We start from the raw sequence: 25,499 nt of genomic DNA on the forward strand, positions 1-25,499 counted from the left end.
CTGGCAAATCAGAACACAAAGAAATTAGTTCCTTCCCCAAGACTTCCCCCCATTTCATTAAATGGTACCCCATTTGTGTGGAGCCCAACATCTAGGAGTAATTTTTTTTCTCACTTACTTTCCCCATCCATGATATACATAAAATCCACCCATTACTTCTCTTCTGCTCTGCCCTGTGAGCCTTCGTCAGTCCCACCTAGACCTCACCAAGGCCTCCTCAGTGGGTGCCTTTTGTCCGTTCCTGCCACCGATGTACCATCTGTACAAGTCAGAGTACAGGCGGCTTTTCCACCGGCCTCTGTTTACACCCTAGGGAACGGCCGGCCTTGCTTGTGAAGGCCCTTGTCCATCCCTCTGGTCTGAGCTTTCACTGCTTTTGCTGGTTGTGCTTGCGTCAGATCTTGCCCGCTCTCGGCCCTACCTGAGCCCCGAGCACTAGCAATTCCCTCCCTGGAATACTCCTTCCCCACTTCTCTCCTCCCTCCCCCAACCGCTAGTCTGATATTCAGACTTCAACTCAAGCATCAGCTTCTCGCAGACTCCTCCCCTGACCTCTCAGTGTGAACTGGCCACTTTGTCATCCACTGCCCCACCACTCTGCTTGGTTTTTGGAGAGGACTCATTCCTCTTCAATACCCGGCTTTGTTTGTTTATTGTTCGGTGGCTGGCCTGTCCCTCTCCCTGAGACTGTGCACTTCATGAGGAGGGCCTTACCTGTCTCGTTCAATGTACCCCCAGTGACCAGAGCAGTGCTGATTCGGAGGGAGGCAGTAGATCTGTGGCCTGAAGGACTGACCCTGCTGTACTCAGCCCAGCATTGGGAAGTTCACTGATGACCTCTGGTCATGGAAGCATCGATATGCATATACTGCTGGGCCTTCCTTCCTCCTGCACCACTTCCCCGGGTCTGATTGCTGGTCTTCTGTTCCCTTGCAGCCGCCCATGCCAGCTTCCTTTCCCGTCAACAGTGCAGCAGCACAGCCCCATGTCCTCCCAGAACTCCTCGGTCAGCGGGCCTCTGCACTCCACCTCCTTGCCGCTGCCACTCCCAGTGACCCTGGCCGCCCCGCAGCCGCCGCCTGCCGCCTCCCCCAGCCAGCAGCTGGGTCCCGATGCCTTTGCGATTGTGGAGCGAGCCCAGCAGATGGTGGAGATACTAACAGAGGAGAACCGCGTGCTTCACCAGGAACTTCAGGGTTACTGCGACAACGCTGACAAGCTCCACAAGGTATGTGACTTCCGAGGGAAGGGGAGGGAGAAGGTTCTTTAAAAGGGACAGAATTCTTTATACACACACACACACACACACACACACACACCCTATCTAATAATAGACAAACATGGTAATTGACCGTACCTTCACTATGCCTCCCATTGGCTAATCAGCGTGATATGCAAATTAACCACCAACAAAGACGACAGCTAATTTGCATACTGCAGGCAGGGCCGGCAGTGCACGATGCTGCCCGCGGGACCTGGGCCCCGGACCCCTGACCCAGCGAGATGGGGCCGGTAGCGCCTGACGCTGCCCGGGGAATCTGGGCCTTGGATCCATGACCTGGCGAGGGAGCAAAGTGGTGGAGAAGGGAGAGAGCCCAGGTGGCAGAGAAGGGAGGGAGCCGAGGGCTAAGCGGCGAAGGGAGGTGGGCTTCACTCCTTTCTCTGCTCCGCTGCGGTCTCAGGAAGCCCTATTCTTGCAGGAATAGGCCCGAGGAAGCCTTATTCTTGCAGGAATCTTCCTGCAACGGGCCTCTAGTGTGTGTATATATATATATATATATATATATATATATATATATATATATGGAGAGAGAGAGAGAGAGAGAAACATCAATGATGCGAATTATTAACGGGCTGCCTCCTGCATGCTCCCCACTGAGGATTGAGCCTGAAACCTGGCATGTGCCCTGATCCGGAATCGAACCATGACCTGGTTCATGGGTCAACGCTCAACCACTGAGGCACACTGGCTGGGCAGGACAGAATTCTTTACCTGCTCGTGGAGGGGGGTGGGGGGGGGTTGATTCATTGACCCCTTGCCAGCAGTTAACTAGATCCCTTTTTATGCCAGGTACTGTGTAAGGCTCGAAGGAGACCAAACATAAATATGACATGGTGCCTGCCTACAGCGTACAGTCCAAAAGGGGAGAGTTGCCTAAGCTCATGCCTGCAGTGGCACTTCAGGGGCTCCAGTAGGTACAGCAGAGGTGGCCCTGGTCCGGAGACTCAGCGGCTAAGAAGTGTTTCCCCAGGTGGACAGTGTGGAAGAGTAGCCCAGGGAATGAGTTGAGAGAGACAGGTTTCCGTTAAATCGGGGACTCTCAGGAGCCCTGTGATCGCCATGCTAGTTTCCTTAGCTGGTCCCTTCAAAAGCAGCCAGCCCATTCTCGGTGTTGTCTCAGCACTGAGGGTCGAGGTCGAGTTACTGTGCCCTCTCCCCGTGCTTGTGACTTGTTAGGTGGGAAGATGCTGTGTCATTCCAGCCTGTGTAGTATCCTGGGAATATTAGAGTCTATGGCAGCCTTCAGCCTTTGGCTTGATGCTGAGAGCCTGAGTCAATAGGAAAACGTCAGCCAGGTCAGTGCTCGAAATGCTGCAGGTAGAACAGAAGACGTGAGGGGGGCAAAGGTCATGGATGTTTTAAGGCAGCAGAGCCAAGGGCACTGGAGTTTCCTCTCCGCAGGCAAGGAGGCGTGTGTGGCGGAAGGCATCTTACCAGAGTCTAAGTCCCTGGCTCCGCCCTGACCAATCAGAGGCCTTGGTAAAGAGAAAGGGAGGGATATAAACCTTCCCGACCACAGGATCTGGTCATTGGGTTCTGTGTGACAGGCAGTGCTCCTGGCTGGCCATTTGGTGGTCACTGTTTAGCACGGATCCCTCAGGGGAAGCCTGCTCGCGTTGCTGGTCAGGGTGTCAGAGCAGTCAGCTCCTCTGAGCGTTTGAGGCTGGTGTAGACAGCTGGGAGCAGTGGGTTTGGTGATAAATACGTGCACGGGCTGAATCTGCCCTAGCGCATCTGTGCGGAGCTTCCACGGGAATGGTCTGGAGCAGTGGTTGGCAAACCACGGCTCGAGAGCCACATGCGGCTCTTTGGCCCCTTGAGTGTGGCTCTTCCACAAAATACCACTTGCGGGCGGGCACGAACAGTGCGAAGTTGACTTAAAACTTTAAGTAAAGTTTATTAAGTTAATTTTAAGGAACGTTGTGGAGTGAAAGAAGATGTAGTGTCGAGAATTGAGAAAGGTATGTTGAGATGATTTGGACATATAGAGAGGATGAACGAAAGGAGATAGACGAAACAAGTAGACAAGACGAGTGTGGATGGGAGAGTTGGAAGGGGTCGACCTCAGCCAACTTACCTCAGTCGGATTGAGGACATTTTTAGCAAAGGCCAGCTTAGGAGTACCCTAATTAAGTTAATAACAATGTACCTACCTATATAGTTTAAGTTTAAAAAATTTGGCTCTCAAAAGAAATTTCAATCATTGTACTGTTGATATCTGGCTCTTTTGACTAATGAATTTGCCGACCACTGGTCTGGAGTCAAGACTAGGCTTGGCTCAGAGAGCTCTGGCTGCCTTTATTGGAGGGAAAATGAGAGCCAGAAACACGGGCTACGAGAGTGCCGCTGCGCTCCAGGCACACCCGTAGGAGGCGGGAAACAGCCCGCCGTCTCCGGCCTTGGCTGTGGCTGCTGCTCAGGCCCCAGCTTGCCTCTGACACCTCCCAGGGCACGGTCTACAACTGGAAAGGACCAGCTCAGCACTTCTGCGAAATAAGCCGTTCTTTCTTCTCCCTAATGAGCTCTGTGGCACATGCGTCCGGACGCTATGCAGCCCCACCTGAGGGCAGAGTTTGGTTCTGAGTCTTTTCACACGGGTGTTTTTACACCGTTTCATGGAGGGGGCAGAGATCGGGAGGTTTTGATATTCTCCATTGACTTGTTTATTAATATATACTTTATTGACGTGTAACATGCATTTCTTTCTTGATTTTGATGCACATTTCTATTTTTTTAAATTTATTTTTTAGAGAGAGAGAGGAAGGGGTGGGTGGGGGGAGAGAAAGAAAGAGAGAAACGTCAGTTTTGTTGTGCTACTTATCTATGCATTCATTTGGTTGATCTTTATATGTGTCCTGACTGAGGATCGAATCCACAAGCTTGTGTATCTGGACAACGCTCTAACCAATTGAGCTACCTGGCTAGGGCTCACATTTCTAGTTTGAAAAACAGAATTCATCTCCTAGTGACTCAATTCCCTGCACAGGGGATGATTCTTAAACTTTGTGACCAAAAGGATTTTGATGACTTCTGAAAAAGGAGAAAAATAAAAGCTATTTGCCTTCTGGAACCCAAAACTCCTTCAGTCCCTTGACTACCATAAATAGTTATATAGATATTACATTTCATTGATCTACCACACATCCAACTGGAAAGGCCCATATGTCAATTGAAACGCTCAGATTTTGACAAATACTTGGCGTGCCCATCACTAGTTCCGGAGCGGTTCTCACCAGCTTAGGTCCTAAGCCTTAGGACCATGAGCCGGAGGAGCCGGGCGAACTCGGTGACAGCATTCCCCGGCTGCGTGCCCTGCTCGTCCTGTCCCAGGCCTCCCTCGGCTCGGCCTCACTGTTCAGTTGTCTCTCGGCCGCTGCTTAGGCCTCAGGTCCAGGAAGGGGACTGTCAGGTGGGCACGGTGACGACTTTGCTTCTCAGTGATGGGGCCTGTCACTTTGGGGTGGAGCCACTGTGCTGATTGTAGGATGTGCTGCCCTGTGCCAGCAATAACATCCGGGCTGGATCCTCGCACACTGGGCGTGCTCAGAGAGATTCAGTGTGAGGGCAGCACCAAAAACAGAAGGTTTGATTGCAGGCTTAGCCTGTGCACGCTGTGCCAGGAACATGGCAGGAAAGAACGACCCAGCTCAGAGACGCCAGTGCACAGCCCAGTCGGGAAGACCGTTTCCAGAGGCACGAGGTGGCGATTTTCCCTGTTAGTGTTGGAATGCGGGTTGAGGACCCTCAGGAAGGGAGGGTGTTTTTCAGTATTTCCGTTTACTCACTCATTTGCTTCGCTTTCCTCCCAGTTTCCCTGAAGCATAATTAATGGACAGGCACTTCCAGCAGGACCGGACTGTGTTTTGTCGAGTGGGTTGGCCTCAGAAGCCATCGGGCGATGGACATTTGGAGGGAGAGGGCTGGAAGGCCTGCGAGGCAGTGACGGCTACCCCAGGCCTGCTGTAGTGAAGCCCCTCTCCTGTCAGCTCAGCAGTGGTGGCTCTGACTGGGCAGTCTGGGACTCCGCATTCCACACCTTGTGTGCCGAAGGTCGTCCTCGTCCCAGGCCTCCCCTTGGCTCACCCTCACTGCTCAATTGTCTGACCGGGCAACCTGGGACTTGTAGGTAGATCTGCCGTAGGTCCTGTGGGTCCCTGAGCTGTGCATAGGAAGGTGCTCAGGGGAGAAGCCAGTACCCAGAGTTTGGCATGGCTGGGATTTTCTCAGGGCCCTTGTCTGCCTATTGGCTTCATGGCACCAGGACTTTCCAGTCTGCTCGTGGTTCTGTTTCTGGGACAGTGAGTGCTTCTCTGTGAGTTCAAGGGCCCTGGATGACCTGGCCTAAGAGCTTGCTGACATCTGGGCTGGAAGGGAGGATGGGGTTGTGAAGGCAAACCCAGTATTCTCATCACAAGGTCACACTCAGACTCTGACCTGGCCCAGTTGGTGTTTATACAAAGCCAGTCTGTCCAGCCTTGTCTTCGTCTTTAACAAACGTCAGGGAGGACTTAAGATGCTCTGAACATGAAGGATTTGAAGAATTGGGTGTGGTTCTTGTTCTGAAGGAGTGTGCAATTAGAACTCAGAGAGCTTTGGACTTGAAATTCTGAGAATGGTTCTAGTCCAGTTTCCCACCCCTTAGGAATCCTTGTGTCATATCCTGAAAGGAGGTCATTTATTTTATTATTTTATTTTTTTACTTGAATGCTTCCAGGGATGAGAAGCTCACTACTGGGCATAGTGCGCTTCTGGAAAATGTAGTTTGGAAATTCTTATGTTGAATCAAAATCTGCATCTTCTAACTTCCTACATATAGTCATCGTTCTGTCCTCTATGACTACAATAAAGGAGACTAATCTGTCTCCATTGTGACAGCTGTCACTTCTCACAGGAAGTATCTTATCTGAACTAAGACTCTTGCCCTTTCTCTCTTGGTAGCTACAAGCACATAACCAAATCCCAATTCTCGATTGTTTCATATTTGAGATTATAAACTAGGCTGTCAGAGGGATCCTGCAGTTGTCTTTCGTAGTGTGCAGAGAGAAGTTCTTTTAATGAAAGGAAAAAATCCAAGATCAGATATCATTTCTCAGTGCCCAAGACTGTTTTTGAGGAGGTATAAATTTAAAGATTAAACTTATTTTTTCACTGGCAGGACACAGTGCTAGGGCTATAGACTGTTTCTGCCCTGAAGGAATTGACAATCAAATCAGTCACAAAATGCATACTCACATTCGAGTTCAGTCAGGTGAATACAGCAGGTGAACGTACCATGGGTGTGCAGCTGAGGAAGGCTTCCTAGTTGTCCTGGGCTTGAAGCATTGGCACTCTGTTACCGTGGATGGTGGACACATCAGGTTTTATGGTCCTCTCTCCTTACATAGCGACTAGGTGATGCCCTTCGGTCGTGACAAGTACTGTCCCTGTCCATCTGTCCAAAAATAAAAGCCACCTTTTATAGATGAAATTAGCATAGCAATGGTGGTATTTTGGAGTCATCTCTTTTGAAAACAAAATAAATCAAAAGGAAAGAACATGATTTGTGATAGAGCTATGAACAGGATTCAGGACATGCTGTTCTGTCTGCTGCCTCATTACTGACCATCATAATCTCTTTAGAAGAAACAGGCCTGTGGAAATGAGGGGACCGTGGAAGTATCAACTCTGGTATTAGGAGGCCTTGGAGAAAATAAGACAGTACCAACAGGAGCCTTCGTGTTCTCGACTCTGCCCTGGTCAGCTGCCACTAAAGAAACCCTGCAGCTCCCCAGCCTTTCCCTGTCCTCTCCTCAGATGTATCTTGGCTCGATTGTAGCCTCCGGGGGCACTAACCACATTCTCTCTCCTTTAAGTTTTGGCTTCCTGGCTCATGGTGTCACTGGCTTCAGTCTCTCCCACTGGGTCTTCTGCCGCCCCTACCCCTGCAGTGTTGATGCTCCCCGTGGGTGGCCCTCTCATCTGCTGCTGCTCTCCCTAAGTGGTCTCCACTGTATGATTTCATGTCATCCACACATGACACAGTTCCCTTCCTTACTTTCCCACCTGTGTCTCCTCCTGCTAAGGGGAAATCCTCGCCAAGATGTTCCGCTGGCTCCCCAGACATGGTAACTCCAACACTGAACTGGCTTTCTTTCTTTGCTAAAGAAAGAATGGTTTCTCTGACAACCATTGATCTTGGCCAGTCTTATTGCTCCATCTTCTAAGCAATGCATGCCTGTGCTGTCTTTGATATCTTTCTCCCTTCCAGTTCAGACCGTCACTAAGACCTATTGATTCCACTCCTCAGGGTCTTTGGAATCTGTCCTTGTATAGGGTGTCCCAAAATTCATACAAGAAGTAATTTTGATATAAAACAGGTTTATAATTAAAAATTGTAAATTTTTTATTGATTCATAAAGTATATAGTACAGGGTTATGTATGGAATAGCACATCAGGTGAATGGCCTCCACGGCTTTGCTGGCACATACACAAAGCCATGGTCTTCATTGGTCTTCATTGTCCCTGCTCCTGGGCCATAATTGGTACTTGGTAATGCTTATCAAATTGAAGGTATTGAAATCAAAGGGCAACAGATATTAGAATCTGATTCAATAAACCAAGTAAAATTGGGCTTTTTGTTGTTGTTGTTGTTAATGCTCATGCAAAATTCAAATCTTTTTTTTTTAATATATTTTATTGAAATTTTACAGAGAAGAAGGGAGAGGGATAGAGAGCTAGAAACATCGATGAGAGAGATCGATCAGCTGCCTCCTGCACAGCCCCCAGTAGGGATGTGCCCGCAACCCAGGTACATGCCCCTGACCGGAATCGAACCTGGGGCCCTTGAGTCCACAGGCCGACGCTCTATCCACTGAGCCAAACCGGTTTGGCCAAAATTCAAATCTTGCATGAATTTTGGGACACCCTATAGTTACCCTAGTTCACGCTTTGTCATCGGTCACTGAGCTGTTTACATTAGCTTCTTCCTTGGACTTCTTTTCTCCTGCCTTGTCTCCCCACCCCCACTCTCCAACCCCATCCTTAATTTATCTCTGTAAAACCTCAGGTAAGACCATGCTGCCCTTCTGCTTATATGGGTGTGTGTCCTCCCATAATTCTCCCTGGCCCACAGAGTCCTTCCACTTGGCCCTGGCTCCTACCACTTGCCCCTCGCGCTCATCAGAGACATGCACTTTCATGGCTTGGCCTTGGCTCAGGACCTATCTTCTGCCTGGGATGCCAACGCCCTTTGGCCTTTTCTTTTCCGCTTGGCAAATCCCTATTCATCCCTCAAGACTCATTTTCAATGGCATTTTCTCTGAAATCTTATCTAAAGAAACTCTTCTCAGCCCTGCAAAATGGCCTTGCTGCCCAGCTCCGTCGTAGCATTACACCACCACACCCCTTATGACTTTGCTTTACTGAAGTGGATGTGTCTGGGTGCAGGCCATCTCTAGACATTGAGTTCCTAAGACCAGGTATCCTTGGCACCCAGACACACAGTGAGTGTACAGTGAACACCTGTTAGGATATGTTTTGTTTATAGGAACCTCAGCAGGGACTTCTGATCAGGGCAATTGGGGTGCCTGCCTCATGGTGACATAGCTCTCCAGTGGAGACCAAAAACATGGTGCAAGTCTCTTGGTGCCCAATGAGGGACGCCAGTGCTCTCAACCCTGCCTGCCTTGCCTCTGGTTCTGACTTTTAGCAATACATCAAGGTTCTGTGTTTGCAGGCACTCTATCCTTTCTCCGGCATTTATTTAGGTCACACAACACTAAAACGGGATTTATTGATAGCTACTTCAGAAACTCATTAGTAAGTTAAACTCCTGTTACCACAGTTAGAGCTACCTCTTATAGATTTATATATGCTGCAGATTAAATGCTCTCCCAGTTACAGCTCTTGATTTAGTGAAATACAAAAAAAGAGCAAAAAAAAATGGTTTAATCCCATATTTTTCAATTCCTTCATACAAAGAGATTGTCTGTGGTACATTTGTTTATAATTAGCTTCAAGTTCATTATTCCTTTATATAGATAGTTTCATAGGAAAGGGAGTAAAAATGCTAAATAAAGCAGCATCTCCTCAAGTGGGTTTTATGTTCCTTTGGGGATGGGAACATAAAAGGAAGTTTTCTGGATGAGCACTGTACTTGGAGTCTGGAAATTTGGGTTCCAGTTGTGGTCCTTTAGTTCTGTATTTAATATTTTCCTTTATGTTAACTGGGAATAATAATCTATATATATAAAACCCTAAACCACTAGACGACCGGCCGGTAACTATGACATGCACTGACCACCAGGGGGCAGATGCTCAATGCAGGAGCTGCCCCCTGGTGGTCAGTGCGCTCCCACAGTGGGAGCGCCGCTCAGCTGACCGACAGAAACCAGACACTGGGCTCATGGCTGGTGAGTGCAGCTGCGGTGGCACAAGCCTCTCCCGCCTACTCGGCAGCACTACTGAGTGGCCGCAGTGGCAGCAGGCACAGCGGGGCCCGGGTGAGCGGGAGTGGCGTGGCGCTTGGCCCTGGCTCGGGCTCCTCTCCTGCCGCCTGCTGCTTCACACACTACTACATCCCTCGAGGGGTCCCAGATTGCGAGAGGGCGCAGGCCAGGCTGAGGGAGCCCACCGGTGCACAGATCCGTGTACCAGGCCTCTAGTAATAGTTGTAAATTGCTGTACAAAATATAAGAGGCTTAAGTTGTGTTTAAATTCACCCTTTCTGGAATTGGTACAGAGAGATTTTTCCAAGGTGACATCAGATGGTCCACCCAGACTTGTGAGTCTGCTATTTGCGGGACCCTAATGTAGCCCTCAGAAGGCAGACGGGGGTGGGGGTGAAATTGATTACACCATTTGGTAGACATGAAACTTGAGGTGCAGAAAAGGCCACATTGAAGATACAGCTTTCACACTTGGAATGTCAAAGAGGCAGTGTAGACCGGGCCAGTGTGTCTCAGTGGTTGAGCGTTGACCTATGAACCAGGAGGTCACGGTTCAAATCCTAGTCAGGGCATATGCCCAGGTTGTAGGCTCGATCCCCAGTAAGGGGTGTGCATGAGGCAGCTGATCAATGATTCTCTCTCATCATTGTCGTTTCTCTCTCTCTCTCTCTCTCTGTCTCCCTTCCTCTCTCTGAAATCAATATAAACATTTTTTTTAAAGAGTTGGTGTAACTAAGGCACCGATGGGAATGTCAGAGTCCCACTTTCATGTCACTTCTTTCTTGTAGTTTGAAAAAGAACTTCAGAGGATTTCGGAAGCCTATGAGAGTCTGGTCAAGTCCACCACCAAGCGAGAGTCACTGGACAAGGCGATGAGAAACAAACTGGAGGGCGAGATTCGAAGACTCCACGACTTCAACAGGGACCTCCGAGGCACGTCAGCTTCCGTTCATGTTTTCTCTCTGTCCCAAAGCGCTCTGTGACCAACAGCCTGACTTCAGGTCCCAACTGTGTGAGATAACCTTGGAAATTCCAACCACCTGGGAAAGGGCTCTCAGAGAGCGGAATTGTTCCTTTCTGCCTTGTAGGGTGTAGGTTTCAGCACCGAGCCTGAGAAGTGACAGCCTATATGCAAAGCTAGGGAGTGGGTGTGCAGCTGCTTCTGGCTTGAAAAGTACTGACTGTGACTTGTGACTATGTGAGTGGCAACTTTGAAAAGAGTGTTAGATGCACAGCTCTTCCCACACAGGCTGTAAAAGCCAAAGCTGAACACTTGCTTGGTATAGTGTAGAAGACAGGCTAGACGTGTCCCTCTGGTGGGAAAATAAAGGCCAATAGGCCGACAGATGTGTATCTATAATAATAAAAGCGTAATATGCTAATTAGACCGGACGACCTTTGGATGAAGCCAGGGCTGCAAGGGAAGCCCAGGTCCCAGGTGCCTGCCGGTGCCGGCAGCTGGGGGAAGAAAGGCCTACTCTTGCATGAATTCGTGCATCGGGCCTCTAGTATATGTATATACTTCCCCAAAACTAGGAGTCACCTGCTACAGGGTTTTGGCAACCTCCAACATACAGAATAACTCAATGCGTAAAATTTAACTTCACTTTCAATCAGCCAAGCCATTTTTCAGTTGCCTTGTATGTAGTCTCCTACTTTTTCTATTATTACAAATCTCTATCTTGCATATCGTGTACATTCAATGAAGACCTGTTAAGCCGAATTATTTAATGGAATAAATGAAAATTTGCCAGGTGCTTTGAGCAAATGTAGAACTAACTGTGTAGAATCTTCATCCATTAGGTCATTTTGACCTTTTTTGGTATTTAATTGTTGTTCTAAGATACAGGTAGCATTTGCGGGCTAAAACAGAGGGCTCGTGGTCAGGGTTAGACTAGGGCTGGGTTTGGGGCCAAGGAGTCAACCCTTTGCAAGGACTTCAAATCAGAGGTTTGTTCATAGGCAGCAAAGTGGTTTTTCTTGGAATCTGTTCTTAGCTGCCCCCTGCTGGTGCACATCTTGGCATTCCATTGCATGAAGGCACAGTGTGGCATCTGAAGACTTCTTTTGACATTTTGGGATGTATTGTTCCTCCCCAAAAGTTGTTCAGTTTGGGGCTCCTGCCTGAGCATCTTTTCATACCCAGCTCTTGGCTCCCACGTCATTTCTCAGTTGATGACGACTTAGATCCATACACATTTCTTCATAATCCTTTTCTCTCTGTGCACAGATCGACTGGAGACTGCCAACAGGCAGCTGTCCAGCAGGGAGTATGACGGCCATGAAGACAGAGCCGTGGAGGGCCTGTATGCTTCTCAGAGTGAGTCTCCATGTTTATCCATCCCAGCGTTGGTATTTTTAAAACCCAGGGGCCTGAACAAAGAATCGTGTTAATTTTAAGTAGGTTTTGTGCTGTGTACCTTTGGGGTTTTGTAATTTAGCACATAAGCCGTTGGGCCTCCTAGGTCTGCCAGAGATAAAGCCAAAGTTATTGGGTATTATTTTAGTAATGTTTATTCTGACCTTCTGACCTGGGCCACCTGAAGGACCACATCATATATCTGCATATGTGACTCTGGTTGCCAAAAAATCACTGAGCCCGTGTCTGCCAGAATGAAATAAACAGTGGCTTCCCATGCCTCCGGATTATTGGGAGAATATTGTGTTAATTTCACCAAAGGCAATGGGTTTTGAGAAACCATCGGTCAGGGTTAGAATTTCTGCAAATCCATTGTACAGGTCAGAAATGTAAAAATACAACTTCCTTTTTTAAGGTTGTTTAGAAAACTGAATTCATTTCTCTGGCATAAATCTCAACAACATGGTGAGTTAAGGGTTTACTAACTAAAGACAGTTCAAGGAACAATGTTACCTGACATTGACCATCCATGTGGGGTGGTAGTGGAATTCTGATGCCGGTCCTTCGGTACAGCCCTGCATTTTCAAGGCGGGGAAATCATTGGTGAAATTTTCAAGGTGCAGTCCTGTTTGGTTGGGTTAAGCTCCTTTGTTTCCCCCACATTTACTCCTGATCGCACTCCAGGGATTAGTCCCAGCTTCATTTTTAAGTTTTGTTTTGGCGGACGGACACTCATGCTGTCCAGGCCTTCTGTATCAGAGCCTTCCTCGTCGTCTTGCAGCAGTTGAGCTGCCCTGTGCTCCAGGTTCCCATGAAGAGCTCCATCGGCATCTTGAATTATTTACTTTCCTACAGAATGTATCTCTTCCTGAGGGTACAGCAGCTTTACCACCTCCTCTGAGCTTTCCTTTGAAAAATGAGTCACCTGTGGTACCTGCATGTCTTCCCTGGCTGTTGGGTGATCAGCTGCCTGAGTAGAGTCGGTGTCCTTGTGGTAGTTCTGTCAGCAATGTTGCTCTGCTGATCCTCTGCCTTATGTCAGGGGATAGCGTTCTCTCACTTAGTTCAGGTCAAAGTGGGAAATCCAGTTAGTTCCATCTGGCCTCTTAGCCCATGGCTGTGCTCATGGAATGACGGGGTTTGGTGTTGTGTGAGTTCAGAAGATAAAACATTAACGATGTAGGCCAAGAGGCTCTTCCGGCTTTTTTGCAATGATTTGTTCTGTGTGAGCATGCTCCATTGTGCTCCAAAGGCAGAAACAGAGTCCAGAGGCATTTTTCAACTGTTTACAGGTATCTCATTGTTGACATGTGATATCATTGAATCTAGGCAGGGCATTTGAAGCAAGTTTGCTCATAGTGATATCTAAGCAATTTTTTAATGCCTGTCTCTACAGGACACTTTGTGCCATAGTCACGCTTCATAATTGTTTGCATTAGCTTTTCCTCTCCTAGTGTGGGGAAGAGATGGACTCGGTATGTTATTTCAAATTTACAGGTAGGTATTTTTCTTAGTGAGTCATAAGAACTCTTTATATATTAAGGAAATTAGCATGTCTCCTGCCATCTGTGTTGCCGCTACTTCCCCCAGTTGTTTTTTTACCTTTGATGATAATGTCCTTTAGTTTACAGATTTTTTTAGTAACTATATTTATGCCTTCTAGATTTTCTATTATGCTCAGAAATGCTTCTTCCCACTCCAAGATTATAAAAAAATATGCACCTATTTTTTTTTCAAATGTGTTTATGAATTTATTGATTGCAAGACTTATATTTTAGAAGCTTGTTAGGAACAGTACAAGAGACATTCATTAGGAACTAACCTGGAGGCAAGGAGACTAATAACAGCTATTTTAGTGTCTGGGCAAGAGAGGTAGAGGTCTTAACTAAGACAGAAGTAGTAATGGAGAGTAGGGGAAGATAAGCAAGTGACAATTAGGGACTTGGTGACCAATTGAATAAGGCAGTAAAAGAAAGACAGGAGTGTGACCAGAACAATCAGGAAGAAGGAACACGTTGGGATTAGATAATAAGTTGAAGTTTGAACCTGTGGAGTCACCTCACACAGTGGCCCATAGCTAAGTGAGCAAGTATAATAGCAATAGGTGCAGACATGCCCAGAAGGCTAGTGATGGGCGATGCGTTCTGTCAGACTCATTTTAGCATGTGGGTACAGAATGGCAGGCATGAATTACTGCCTCGCTTCAGAGTTATTAATGTGTTTCATGATCTACATATTCTTTTGAAACTCTATTATTAGAGCACTTGCCAAATACCTTGTAACCATAATTATTCACATTGCGCACTCCAGAGGAGCCAACCTTCTCAAGTGAGTCTTTTGAAATGCTAGCCTTTGGCTGAGAGAAGGGCAGGCCTGCCAAGCGGAGTAGTGATTTCTCTGGGTAATGCCTTGCAAGGAGCTGAGGCTCAGTTGGGAAGCCTCTGACAAACACCTTGGCCAGTGGAAAAGTTAGAAGGAAAGTCAGAGGAGAGAATAGCATGTTTGGTTCTTTTGCTAGGTGTTCATGGGGAAGCTAAGCATTCAGTCCAAGAACACCCAGCACACTCTCGCAGAATGAGCTGTCGGTAGGAGCTCTGTAACACCTCTTAGTTAATGGAAGGGGAAGGTCCTTCCTGGCCTGATTTCTAAATTTTCCTGCTGTCCAGGGCAGTTTTCTTTCAAACACTGAGCTCTGCTCTTTAGTTGGAGCCTGATGAAGGCCTTGGTGCAGTGCCTGGGCAGTCGCCACTGAGCTGTGCAGGTTGGGGGAACGTTAAGCAGGGCCATGATTGTGCTCCTCTCGGTTAGGAGATGGCTCTGTGTTAAAAATCTCACTGGATTAAGTGCTCAGGACTTTGAGGACTGTGACAAATTGTTTTCTCTATACATCCTAGTATTGCATTCAGAGTTTTGTGTGTTTGTTTTCTGCTTTTGCTTGCTTGTTGTTTTTTTTTTTCAAATATTTTTGCAGCCAAATTGCTCCTGAAAAACAAGACATCCTGTTTGGTCTGGCTGTGTGTCTTTGTCTTTTAACTTCTTTAACTTACTGAGATTTCTGCTTCTTCTATTCGTTTATTTGTCATGCACACGCACATGCACACACACCAGAGTCCTGGAAATGTCTGTCATCATTCACTTTTAGCACTGTCTTCTCAGTAAGTGAAACTTTTTAATCGTTTCTTTCTGAAAAATTGATGACTGCAGAATTTCCATCATCATTAGACCAGAAAACCAAAAATAAAATATTAGATGTGGGGAAACTAGGTGGGTAGAGGGACTCTTACTAGTTTCTTGGGTTGAGTAGGAGCTGATTAGCTCTGGCTTGTGCTTGTGTTATTCCAGGATAAAACCAAGTTGTGTTCCAGGACACCCAAGAACTTACCTCCGCCCCTTTGGGGTTCTTTGGGCCATATGGGTTCAACATATTTGGTTAAAATTAAGTCTTTGTGAGTTGGATTCTAGCTGTTAAACTGTATCTCTCTCAAAGAACAAGATTTTTTTGAGCATTCATTTATTCATTTAAATTGATGAGTAATATGTGTAAATGAGTCCGAACTCATATATACTTTGGATTTTCCTCATAATTCCCATGGGTTTTAAAAGTTAACAGCAAAAGAATGTGTGGGACCACCTTGTTTTAAAAATAATAGTAATTTTCCCTGGCCGGTGTAGCTCAGTTGGTTGGGCATCATTCCATGCACCGAAAGGTTGCCGGTTCGTTCGATTCCCTGTCAGGGCACATGACATGGTTATGGGCTCAATCCCCAGTAGGAGATTAGCTGTTCCATGTTGCACTCTCACATCGATGTTTCTCTCTCTCTTTCTCTCCCTCTTCCTTTCTCTCTAAATATCAATAAAAATATATTAAGAAAATAATAGTAATTTAACATTTTCAGTGAATCTTCTAATCATCATCTTACCCTTGGTTCTTATTTTAGGTAATTTGGTTTTCTGTCTCTTATAGAACATAAAAGAGACTAAAATAATTTTCTATAAGCGAATCCCTCTGGCTATTTTTGTATTTCTATAAGGGCCCATGTGAAGCAGAAATCACGGTGACATAAACATGAATTCCGTTGACCTACATGGAGCACAAGGCGGTTACTCTGAATCCCCATTGGGTTTCATTGCACCTTCTGTGGGTTTCTCTCAGGCGTCGTCAGGGAGGACGGGTTAGGTGTGGTCACATATGGGCCCACTGGTTTACCTCCTGTGGGCTGCCAGCGCTTGCAGCTCCTCCTGAGTCCCTGCAAAGCTCCTATTACAGCACCTCCTCTCTCTGCGTTCTGTAGGGGCACCCTTTAGTTGCATGGAACTCCTCCACTCAGTGGTTGAGTGTCGACCTATGAACCAGGAGATCATGGTTTGGTTCCGGGTCAGAGCATATGCCCGGGTTCCGGGTTCGATCCAGCCGTACAGGAGGCAGCTGATCAGTGATTCTCATCGTTGATGTTTCTATCTCCCTCTCCCTCTCCCTTCCTCTCTGAAATCAATAAAAATATATTTTTTTAAAAAATCATTATTTTTAGCTCAATATTTCCTCATCATATTGGGAGATATACCCAAATTATTCTGATATTTCAAGGCATTTGGCAAAATTATTTTTTAAAACTGCTATCAGAATAGAAGCATCTTAAGAATGCTTGAATTCTTCTTTGCCTGCCTTCTTCCCTCCTTCCTTTTTTGTCCAAGTAGGAGAATATCCAGGGAACCTTTCACTATTAGGTACTTGTCATGAAAATTGGTGTAATATAGTTGATCTCTGACTCCTTTGACTTCTCTTTTATTCTGATGGAGATGTGTTGGAGGTAACCATTGGCTGTGGTACAGAAAGGTTTTTAGAGCAGCGGCCAGATGCTCACACTGGCCAATCCATGGACCATGCCAGACACCCAGACCCACCTGGGCAAAGGGGAAGGAATCGTCCGTGGAGCCTGCCAAGGTGGTATCATTTAAATCAAGAACATTTCCTGGCCTTAAGTTGACTGATCCTCTTTAAAGATAACCCCCTACATTTAGTGGGACTGTGCAGCTCCATGAAGTGAACAGTTTTGTAGGCATGGCCTCAAGCAAATAATTTTGGAACAGTTGCTGCATCTTCTAAGGCCTGGGCTCTCACTGACATGCTCCTGACCTGAAGGTAGATGCCCGATCTCCCTGCACTTCCATTTCCTCTAAACAGAGGGATAAATCTGCTCATTCAGCCAGTAGAGCTCGGAGGAAGAACCAGAGCTAGGAAGTGTGAGGAAGACTTTATAAAACACATTTATTCTGCAACACTTCTTCCTGCTCCTTACATCCTTCCTCCATCTATTTTAGCACTCACCTTGTCCGGAAGGACCTGCCCGTTTTCAGGGTTGGGGGGTGGTCTGTGTTCCCAGAGAATGCTGGCGTGGCTTAGCGAGCCTTCCTGGATTTGGGAAGCAGAGCATGTGAATGCTTAAGCCACTTGTTCAATCTTGACAGGCAGCACTGAGAAACTTCAAACCCACATGACAGCCAGAAGTGCCCCAGAGCTTCAGGGCATCTGTTTATGCTCCATCAAATCTTCTCCCAAGTGTGAAAGTCAGTGTGACTCAGTGAGGCTGGTTTTCTGTGCTTAAAGGCCCGGAGCTCGTTAAAGAACTGTCTCCCGGTCACGTGTTGGTATCAGGGCTCCAGCAAGTGCACATGACTTATGATTGATTATTGGCTTGGCTTTCCTGCTTGGAGATGGAATAGTCAAGTGTCTTAAACTTTATTACAGTCCCCGGTCCTTGCACTGCACGGCTAGTGGGATGGATGGAGTAAGCCCAGACTGGAAAGCATACTAGAGTTCATTCCCATTTCATGTGGCATCCAGGAGCCCTCACGTTCCCTGCCAGTTCAGAGCCGGGAAATCCACGTCCAGGTCTCAGCTTAGATGTGAATAAGTAACTGTTGGCTGTGCTTGTTCTGTCTTCCCTGACTAAACTGCATGCACCAGGGGGCAGGGGCCCTGTCTGACACTCTCACCTTTGTGGTCCCATGTCATATGCTTCCAGAACCTGGCACTTAGGGGCATTTCATAATTATTTGTTGGATATTGAATGACGTGATAGTCATTATTATTTATTCTAATAATGGGCTACTTCCTGTGAGCTAGCTTCCTGTGGGCCACAAGGCAGCAAACGTTTTCTGTGAAGCGCCAGGTGGTAAGTGATCTCAGGCCACAGCCACTCAGCTCTGCCCTGTAGCTGAAAGCCCCACAGATGGTCTGTAAACAAGTGGGAGCGACCGAGTTCCAGTGAAACGTTATTTATGGAATCAGGCTGTGGGTGGACCTGGCCTGCAGGCCATGGCGGGCTGACCCCTATTCCCATCATGGAAGGAAGAGAAAGAAGGAACCTGAGCATAAGGAGGATGAAAAAGAAAGAACTGCAGAAGTTCTCTAGATCTTATTTTGTAAATTGCCTAATTTATAAATTAGGATGCAATTGGTATTCTTTCCTGGGAGAGTTTCATGGTCGTTTTATATATACTAGAGGTCCGGTGCACGAAATTCATGCATGGGAGCGGGGGTCCCCTCAGCCCAGCCTGCAACCTCTCCATTCTGGGACCCCTCAGGGGATGTCCGACTGCCGGTTTAGGGGATCGGGCCTAAACCAGCAGTCTAACATCCCTCTCACAATCCTGGACCGCTGGCTCCTAATCGCTCACCTGCCTGCCTGCCTGGTTGCCCCTAACTGCCCCCCCTCCAGCCTGATCGCCCCTCACTGCCTCTGCATGCCGGCCTGATCACCCCTAACTGCCCCTACTGCCAGCCTGGTCGCCCCTAACTGCCCCCTGCTGCCGGCCAGGTCGCCCCCAACTGCCCCCTCCCTGCCGGCCTGGTCACTCCTAACTGACTCCTCCCCACCAACCTGGTCACCCCTTACTGCCCCCTCCCTGCCGGCCTGGTCACTCCTAACTGACTCCTCCCCACCAACCTAATCACCCCCAACTACCCGCCCTGCTGGCCTGGTCATCCCATGCAGCCTGCTGGTCAGTCGTGTGGTTGTCCCTCACTAACCCCCCTGCCAGCCTGGTCATAGGCAGCCCTCTTGTGAGGGTGTGATGGTCAATTTGCATATCACCTCTTTATTAAATAGGATATATATTTCAGAGAGGAAGGGAGAGAGAGAAAACTCAATGATAAGAGAGAATCACTGATCTGCTGCCTCCTGCACGCCCCCTACTGGGGATCGAACCCACAACTGGGAATTGAACCATGACCTCCTGGTTTATAGGTTGATGCTCAACCATTGAGCCACACCAGCTGGGCTCACGGTCATCTTTTCCTGAAGCCCTAATCAGGTGAGAATACCATTTTCATTTTAGATAAACAGACACATGCAAATGTAGTCACAATCCTTAGTTACCCAGTTGGGATCCAAAATTGGCTAATGATGAAAGATAGGGCTGGGCAGGACTAGCCCTGGGGTCTGTAGTTAACTGTTGGATAGTGAGGTCTTTAGGGGTGCCTCTCAGCAGTGCCATATGTCTTACCATAAGCATCCTACTGTGAGATGAGGTCTGCGGATCTTAAATACCAGGGCTGGGGAGCACCTTAAAGGTCACACGTCTGGCCTCTACAGTGCATGTGTCCTCTGAACTTGAGCTCATTAAGAGGCCATTTGATTGCACTGGGAATGACAGATTCTCCAGAGGCTGTTGGTTTGATGGTTAAAAGTTTATCCTCGGGTGGAGTTGCAGGGTGGCTCCTGTTTGCTCCCCTTTAGATCCTGGTTCAGGCTGGCCTACTCTGGTCATTTTACAACAGTAACGGCTGCCAGCACTCATCAAGCACTTTCTGTGAGCCGAGCACTCAGCTATTGTCTCTATCAGGTATTTCACAGGTGAGGGCGCTGAGGCACAGGAAAGTTGAGTAACTTGTCCTGGGTCATCAAGCTGGTGAGTAGAGCAGACGGGTTTTGAACTCAGGCCATTCTAAGACTGGAGCCCAAAGTCATACTGAACTGTTGCGGGGGAGCCACCGCTTGTGTGCCGGGGTGGTGCAGAGATGTGCTAATGTGAGAGGTGGCAATTGTGAACTTCAGTAGTTTTAGAACTCATTGAGCGTGGCCTTCATGTTTCACTGATGAAGATACTGCAACCAAGAATGATCGAATAGTTTGTCCTTAGTTGGCTCTGGGGGTGATGAAAATTTTCACATTTTTACCCCTAGAAGTATCAGGGCAGTGAGTGAATGTTAAATAACTTTTGTACTAAAAGTCTTCTTTGGATTCAAATTATTTAGCCCAGTACTGTGACTTAGTAGTAAGGTACCCATTTCTCCTCAGGTGAGTTCTAACTACTGGAATTCACAATTTGTCCTTCTGGTTTCTACATTTGTCTTTGAACCAGAGCCAATTATAGTAAAAGGCCTTGTTTGATAATCTAGTGTATCTCTTCAGATACAAAAACAAAATTGTTGAGACCAGAATAGAGTTTAGAGTCTTTAAAAACACTTTTCTCAAAATGTCTATGAAATGAAAGCTTTTGTTCTCTGAATGATAAAAATAAGCAGAATGCAATGAGTGACTCTGTGATGTCGGTCCTGTCAGTTTGTTTTTAAAACTATTTTGGGCTCATGAATTGTAGTGAGGGCAGGCAGCTATATCTTAATGGAATGCGAAACTTTGAGGGACAAAGTGTTTGTTTTAAGTCCAGGAAATTTGGTCTTAGACCATTAAACATAAGCTTGCGTCTGTTACTCATTTTCTTTTTTGCTTACAAAAGACTGGTTTGGTAGAAAAAAGAGGGGGAAAAACAGAGCAAGTTACAAAAATGATCATGGGAGGGGTTACAGAAGTTAACGAAAGGGAGAAAATATAATTGCAGGCAACACATTGCTTTCTCCCTGATCAACCCAAAATGAACTGCTTTTTTAATCCACATATAACCATTTCCCCAGCATGAACTTCGATCTTTGGGCCAAGTTTGGGGGTTAAGCCATTCAAAGGGCCCGTTTGAAAAACTTAGTTCTATTTGTGCGTATTCTAATAATGCCCCAACGCCTTATTTAAAACAAACCTAGGAATATAATTAATAATACATACCTATAAATATCTAGGTATTTATTTAGATTTGTTTACATACAACAAAATAAGTACTTATATACAATAAAATAAATGTGCACATTCTAAGGGTACAGTGTGGTGAAATGCAGCCACCGCCACAGTCGAGGCGTAGCACCTGCCGCGCCTGTGGAGTTCCTTTCCTCTCCACGTGAGCTGCACTCCCACCATCTGTCTGCACAAGTTCACTCTTCACTGCCTTCAGATCATTGCTCTTTGTTCTATGTCCAAGTTTTACGGTTGTTTCCTGCATGGGGAGCCAAACCGTCTGGTAGGGTCTTACTTTGTCATCCCTGGAAATGGAAGTGTCTGTTGTATATCTTTTTATATTAAGGAAAGAGAAGGCCAAAAAAAGGACCTGTTCTGTGGTGGTTAGGGAAAGTTTAAGTCTTCAGGTTTGTTTTCTAAGTGATTCCCGAATAGGTGTCTAGTCAAAACCATCTGCCCTGTGCATCCTATTTTTATGTGGCATTATCAACTCGTCGCCCAATTTGTTATTAAGCTGTCAGCAGTGATATGGAAGCCGCCGGACATTTTTATTTTAGGTAAAAAAGGAAATAAAGTGGAAGGTTGAGCAGTACATATGGAAGCTGAGCTGGATGGATGTATATTCAGTCAAGCAAGTTTGCAAGCTACATATGTAAAAAAAAAACACATGACGTTTTAAGAAAACTCAGTTACACCTCAATGCATAAGTACAGTTTTTAGAAATAAAATGCAATAGGATATGGGTCAGAGAAAATTACTACATTCAAGACAACTTCTACTGATATTCAAAAACCAGTAAATATTTTACCAAATCTTACCTGCGATATATTTCTTTCGGTGCTACACACTCACTTTGGGGCCTAGAGACTAAAGAGCAATAGGTAAATTTTATAACGTTAACAAAAATACTATGTGAAGACCAAAATGTTTTCCTCCGTTAGGTCAATAGAAGTGTTGGTGGTTGGGCTTATTACTTTCCAATGATAAGTGTCTGAAAACAGTCATTTTTAAAATTTTAGTTTAAAGACTGAGTTAGAATATGGTCCTGTATCAACAGCATCCTCTTATTCGATAAACTGTTGCCTACACTTGTTGCATCTCTTCATACAGGAGGCGCTTCTGCTATCTTAGATTCTTCAAATCCTGCAGAGCTAGAAGGGGGTAGACACGCGCTGAAGTGCGCCGGTGATGGAGGATGGGACAGGCTGACTCGCCTCTGTGCCTGGGATACAGGCAGCAGGTGGCCAGCACTTGTTAGAGAAGCACTGCTCCCACCTGAAGTGCATGTGCGGGGCCTCCTGTCCAGGGGAGACCTGCCATTGAAGGGATCGGGAAAGCTGCATGCGTGTGTGGCCTTTAGGGCGGGCCTTGAAAACGGATCAGTCTTTTGGAGTGGTTTTGCTGCCACAGTACTATGTAAAAGGGGAAATTGCTATTTTCCTCTTAAATTGGGGCAACAAAGTTTGACTAAACCTTCACACGTCAGGCTTTGTCTCACTTTCTCATATGGATTCATCGCCAGAAGATTTCTTCCCTGCATTTTTACAGTAGCCATTTCCACAAACCTTTGTTCCTTTTTGTAATGTCTGGTCCAGAGGCTCTGAAACTCAGAACACCTGTTTAAAAGAAAGCTTTCTTGGAAGCCCCAAATGTAAAATGCATAGAAGCTGAAGATCATTTTGGTTCAGACAGGGGTGCGTTGTTTTAGCTCCACCTCATTCCTGCTTGTCCCCGACATCGTTTCCCCGCCCCCCTTCCTTCTCTCTCTCCCAGGGCTCTGCAGGACAGTTTGGTTTGTGCTCCTGTTTTTACTATTCCTTATTACAAAACTCATTTAAAAACAGTTCTCTCTCCCAGCCATCTAAGACAAGCCCTCACTGGAGTGTTCCTGTGTTTGTTAATAGACTTAGTCAGCTGCCCACTCATAATCTATGTCTCCAGTTGCCTGGCGGAACCACGCAACCTGCAGTGGCCTACAGGGGCTTTGTAGAGCTAAAGACCCTTCCCAGAAACAACAGGGTTCCTTACCTGAGAAACTTTATCAGCAACATTGTAAAAGACATTGAAAAGCCAAGCCGGGGGATCATGGGTTAGCTTTGTATTATATTGCTTTTTCATTGCTGAGTTGATGAATTGTGTCCCCTTTCACATGGTTTTGCATCCCATAAGCCTCATGTGAACAGATAACTCTTAAATGATGTGAACAGTGTTCTGATCGGTTTAGTTTGAGGGGAGTCTCTTTCTGGGTTCATCAGTTTGACTCTCAAACTGGGGTGAGGGAGAGAGAGCAGATGTGAAGAATGAGCTCTTGAGGGTGGACTGTCTTTGAGGCAGGATGAGCCGAAATAGTTTTGCAAATAGCGAAGTAAATGAAATTCTTTCCCATTGACTTCCCACTCCCACAGCCTCAGAAAAAAGAAATTCCTTTTGGTGTCCACAACATTGTCCACATGGATCTGGCTCTTCAAGTAGATGGTAGCCGCCCCGTGGAGTGGACTCCTCGCCAGCATGTGTTCTGTATTACAGGATACGGTGTCAGGGAGCTCTGAGCCGAAGGATCCTTGAGGAAGGAGCAGGAGGAGAGATTTTAGGGAGAGATACTATGGCAAATAAGTGTTCTGACATCTTTTCATGAGAGAGAACCCATCCATCAGCATTGTGGAGAGGTTTCTCGTTGCCTGAATTAATGCATTAGTGTTAGTCAGCATCATCTAAGGCAGTGGTTCTCAACCTTCTGGCCCTTTAAATACAGTTCCTCATGTTGTGACCCAACCATAAAATTATTTTCGTTGCTACTTCATACCTGTAATGTTGTTACTGTTATGAATCGTAATGTAAATATCTGATATGCAGGATGGTCTTAGCGACCCCGTGAAAGGGTCATTCGACCGCCAAAGGGGTCGTGACCCACAGGTTGAGAACTGCTGGTCTAAGGCTTTCCCAAATACCAAGTCCACTTGGTGGAGAAGGGAGTAGAGGTGTAAAGAAAAAAGGAGAGGGTTCCAGTGATGTTTTTATTACAAAAGGAAAAACCCGCTTGAGCTAGCTTAGGCCCAGAGCAAGGACTGTTTTTGATGTGCACGGGTGTGTGAGAGAGCCCCAGGCAGGACGGGCAGGTAGGCCTCACAAGGCTAGGGGCCAGGGCTGGCATGTCTGAGAATCAGGTGTAGTTTGTACTTAAGGGTCTGTTTGTGTGTGTCTCTCTGTTTGTAACCTTCTCTCCCTGTAACCATGGGCTCTCACCCACTTTTCTCCATCCATCTGCTTGATTCTTCGTTTTCTACAGCACGGCTTTCTCTGTTCTCTAACGCACATGCTGGATGTGGCTGCTAGCCTAAGAGCCAGGTGGCCTGTCTGCATCACCACCTCTCCCAGGCTCCTACTGGCACATCCCCAGACGAGAGACTCTGATTGGCCCAGCTTGGGTTACGTGGCCTTTCAGGTTTGACCCTGTTGAATGGGAGTGGTGGGCAGGGGCAGATGAGAAGGGCTTAGCACTGCAGGCATGGCTACTTCCCAGAACTTTGTATACAGGGCTGCGGTCGATAGCTCTTCAAAACAGAGTGTTTTCTGAGCAGACATGTGAACATTGTCTGCTCCATATAGATCTCCAGATTAGGAAGCACTTGCCTCTGGCAGGCCCTCTCCTGGTGAACCTCCAGTGCTGATAGGGGGGTTGGCAAACAGACCCCTAAATGCAAACAGATGGCCCGGGCCCTGTTGGCCACCTGCAACCTCAGCCTCCCTACCCAGCCTCTCCTTCATCTATGGTGGTGGTTCTCAACCTTGGCTGCACATCAGAATCACCTGGGAATCTTTTTAAAATCCTGATTTCTGGGCCTCATCCTCCGGAAATTCTGTTTCTTTGTCACTAATATTGTGGCCCCACCCCATAACAAGGAAACAGAATTTCCGGAGGATGAGGCCCAGAAATCAGGATTTTAAATAGATTCCCAGGTGATTCTAATGTGCAGCCAAGGTTGAAAAACACTGATCTATGGCCTCTTCTCTGGTTGCGTTCTTTAAGCTCTCTTCATTCAGAGAGGCCCAAGGATTATACTCCTAACATCAGTCTCATCTGTCATTGGCATTTTAGAGGTTGTCGGATCATACCTGCCTCCTCTTCCCTTAATTTGATGCCCACCACTCCCGCATCCAAGGCCACCAGTACCTCCTTGAGAAATGCCAGAGAAACCGACTGCAGAAACAGGTGCCCAGTGGGCTCTTCGTGCATTGCTGTATGAGCACATGGGATTTAGAGCTTGAACAGGATTAGCTTAGTCTGTGTTTATGTGTTTAGTCTGTGTTTATGTGTACAGACTCGCACACACACACACTCACATACACACACATACACACATACACA

At 46.8% G+C, this 25,499-nt stretch overlaps 1 protein-coding gene across 1 annotated transcript in view; it reads left to right on the forward strand.

Moving 5' to 3' along the window:
• The window catches only part of AMOTL1 (angiomotin like 1), a 90,448-nt gene that overhangs the window by 40,482 nt on the left and 24,467 nt on the right, over nucleotides 1-25,499 (forward strand). Inside the window, exons 4-7 of the mRNA XM_023757292.1 lie at nucleotides 937-1,228; nucleotides 10,498-10,642; nucleotides 11,940-12,029; nucleotides 16,361-16,419. Coding sequence (XP_023613060.1) covers nucleotides 937-1,228; nucleotides 10,498-10,642; nucleotides 11,940-12,029; nucleotides 16,361-16,419 — 586 coding nt within the window. The remainder of the gene's footprint in view (nucleotides 1-936; nucleotides 1,229-10,497; nucleotides 10,643-11,939; nucleotides 12,030-16,360; nucleotides 16,420-25,499) is intronic.

This window comes from Myotis lucifugus, unplaced genomic scaffold (genome assembly GCF_000147115.1).
Source record: "Myotis lucifugus unplaced genomic scaffold, Myoluc2.0 scaffold_104, whole genome shotgun sequence".
Classification (NCBI taxonomy): domain Eukaryota; kingdom Metazoa; phylum Chordata; class Mammalia; order Chiroptera; family Vespertilionidae; genus Myotis; species Myotis lucifugus.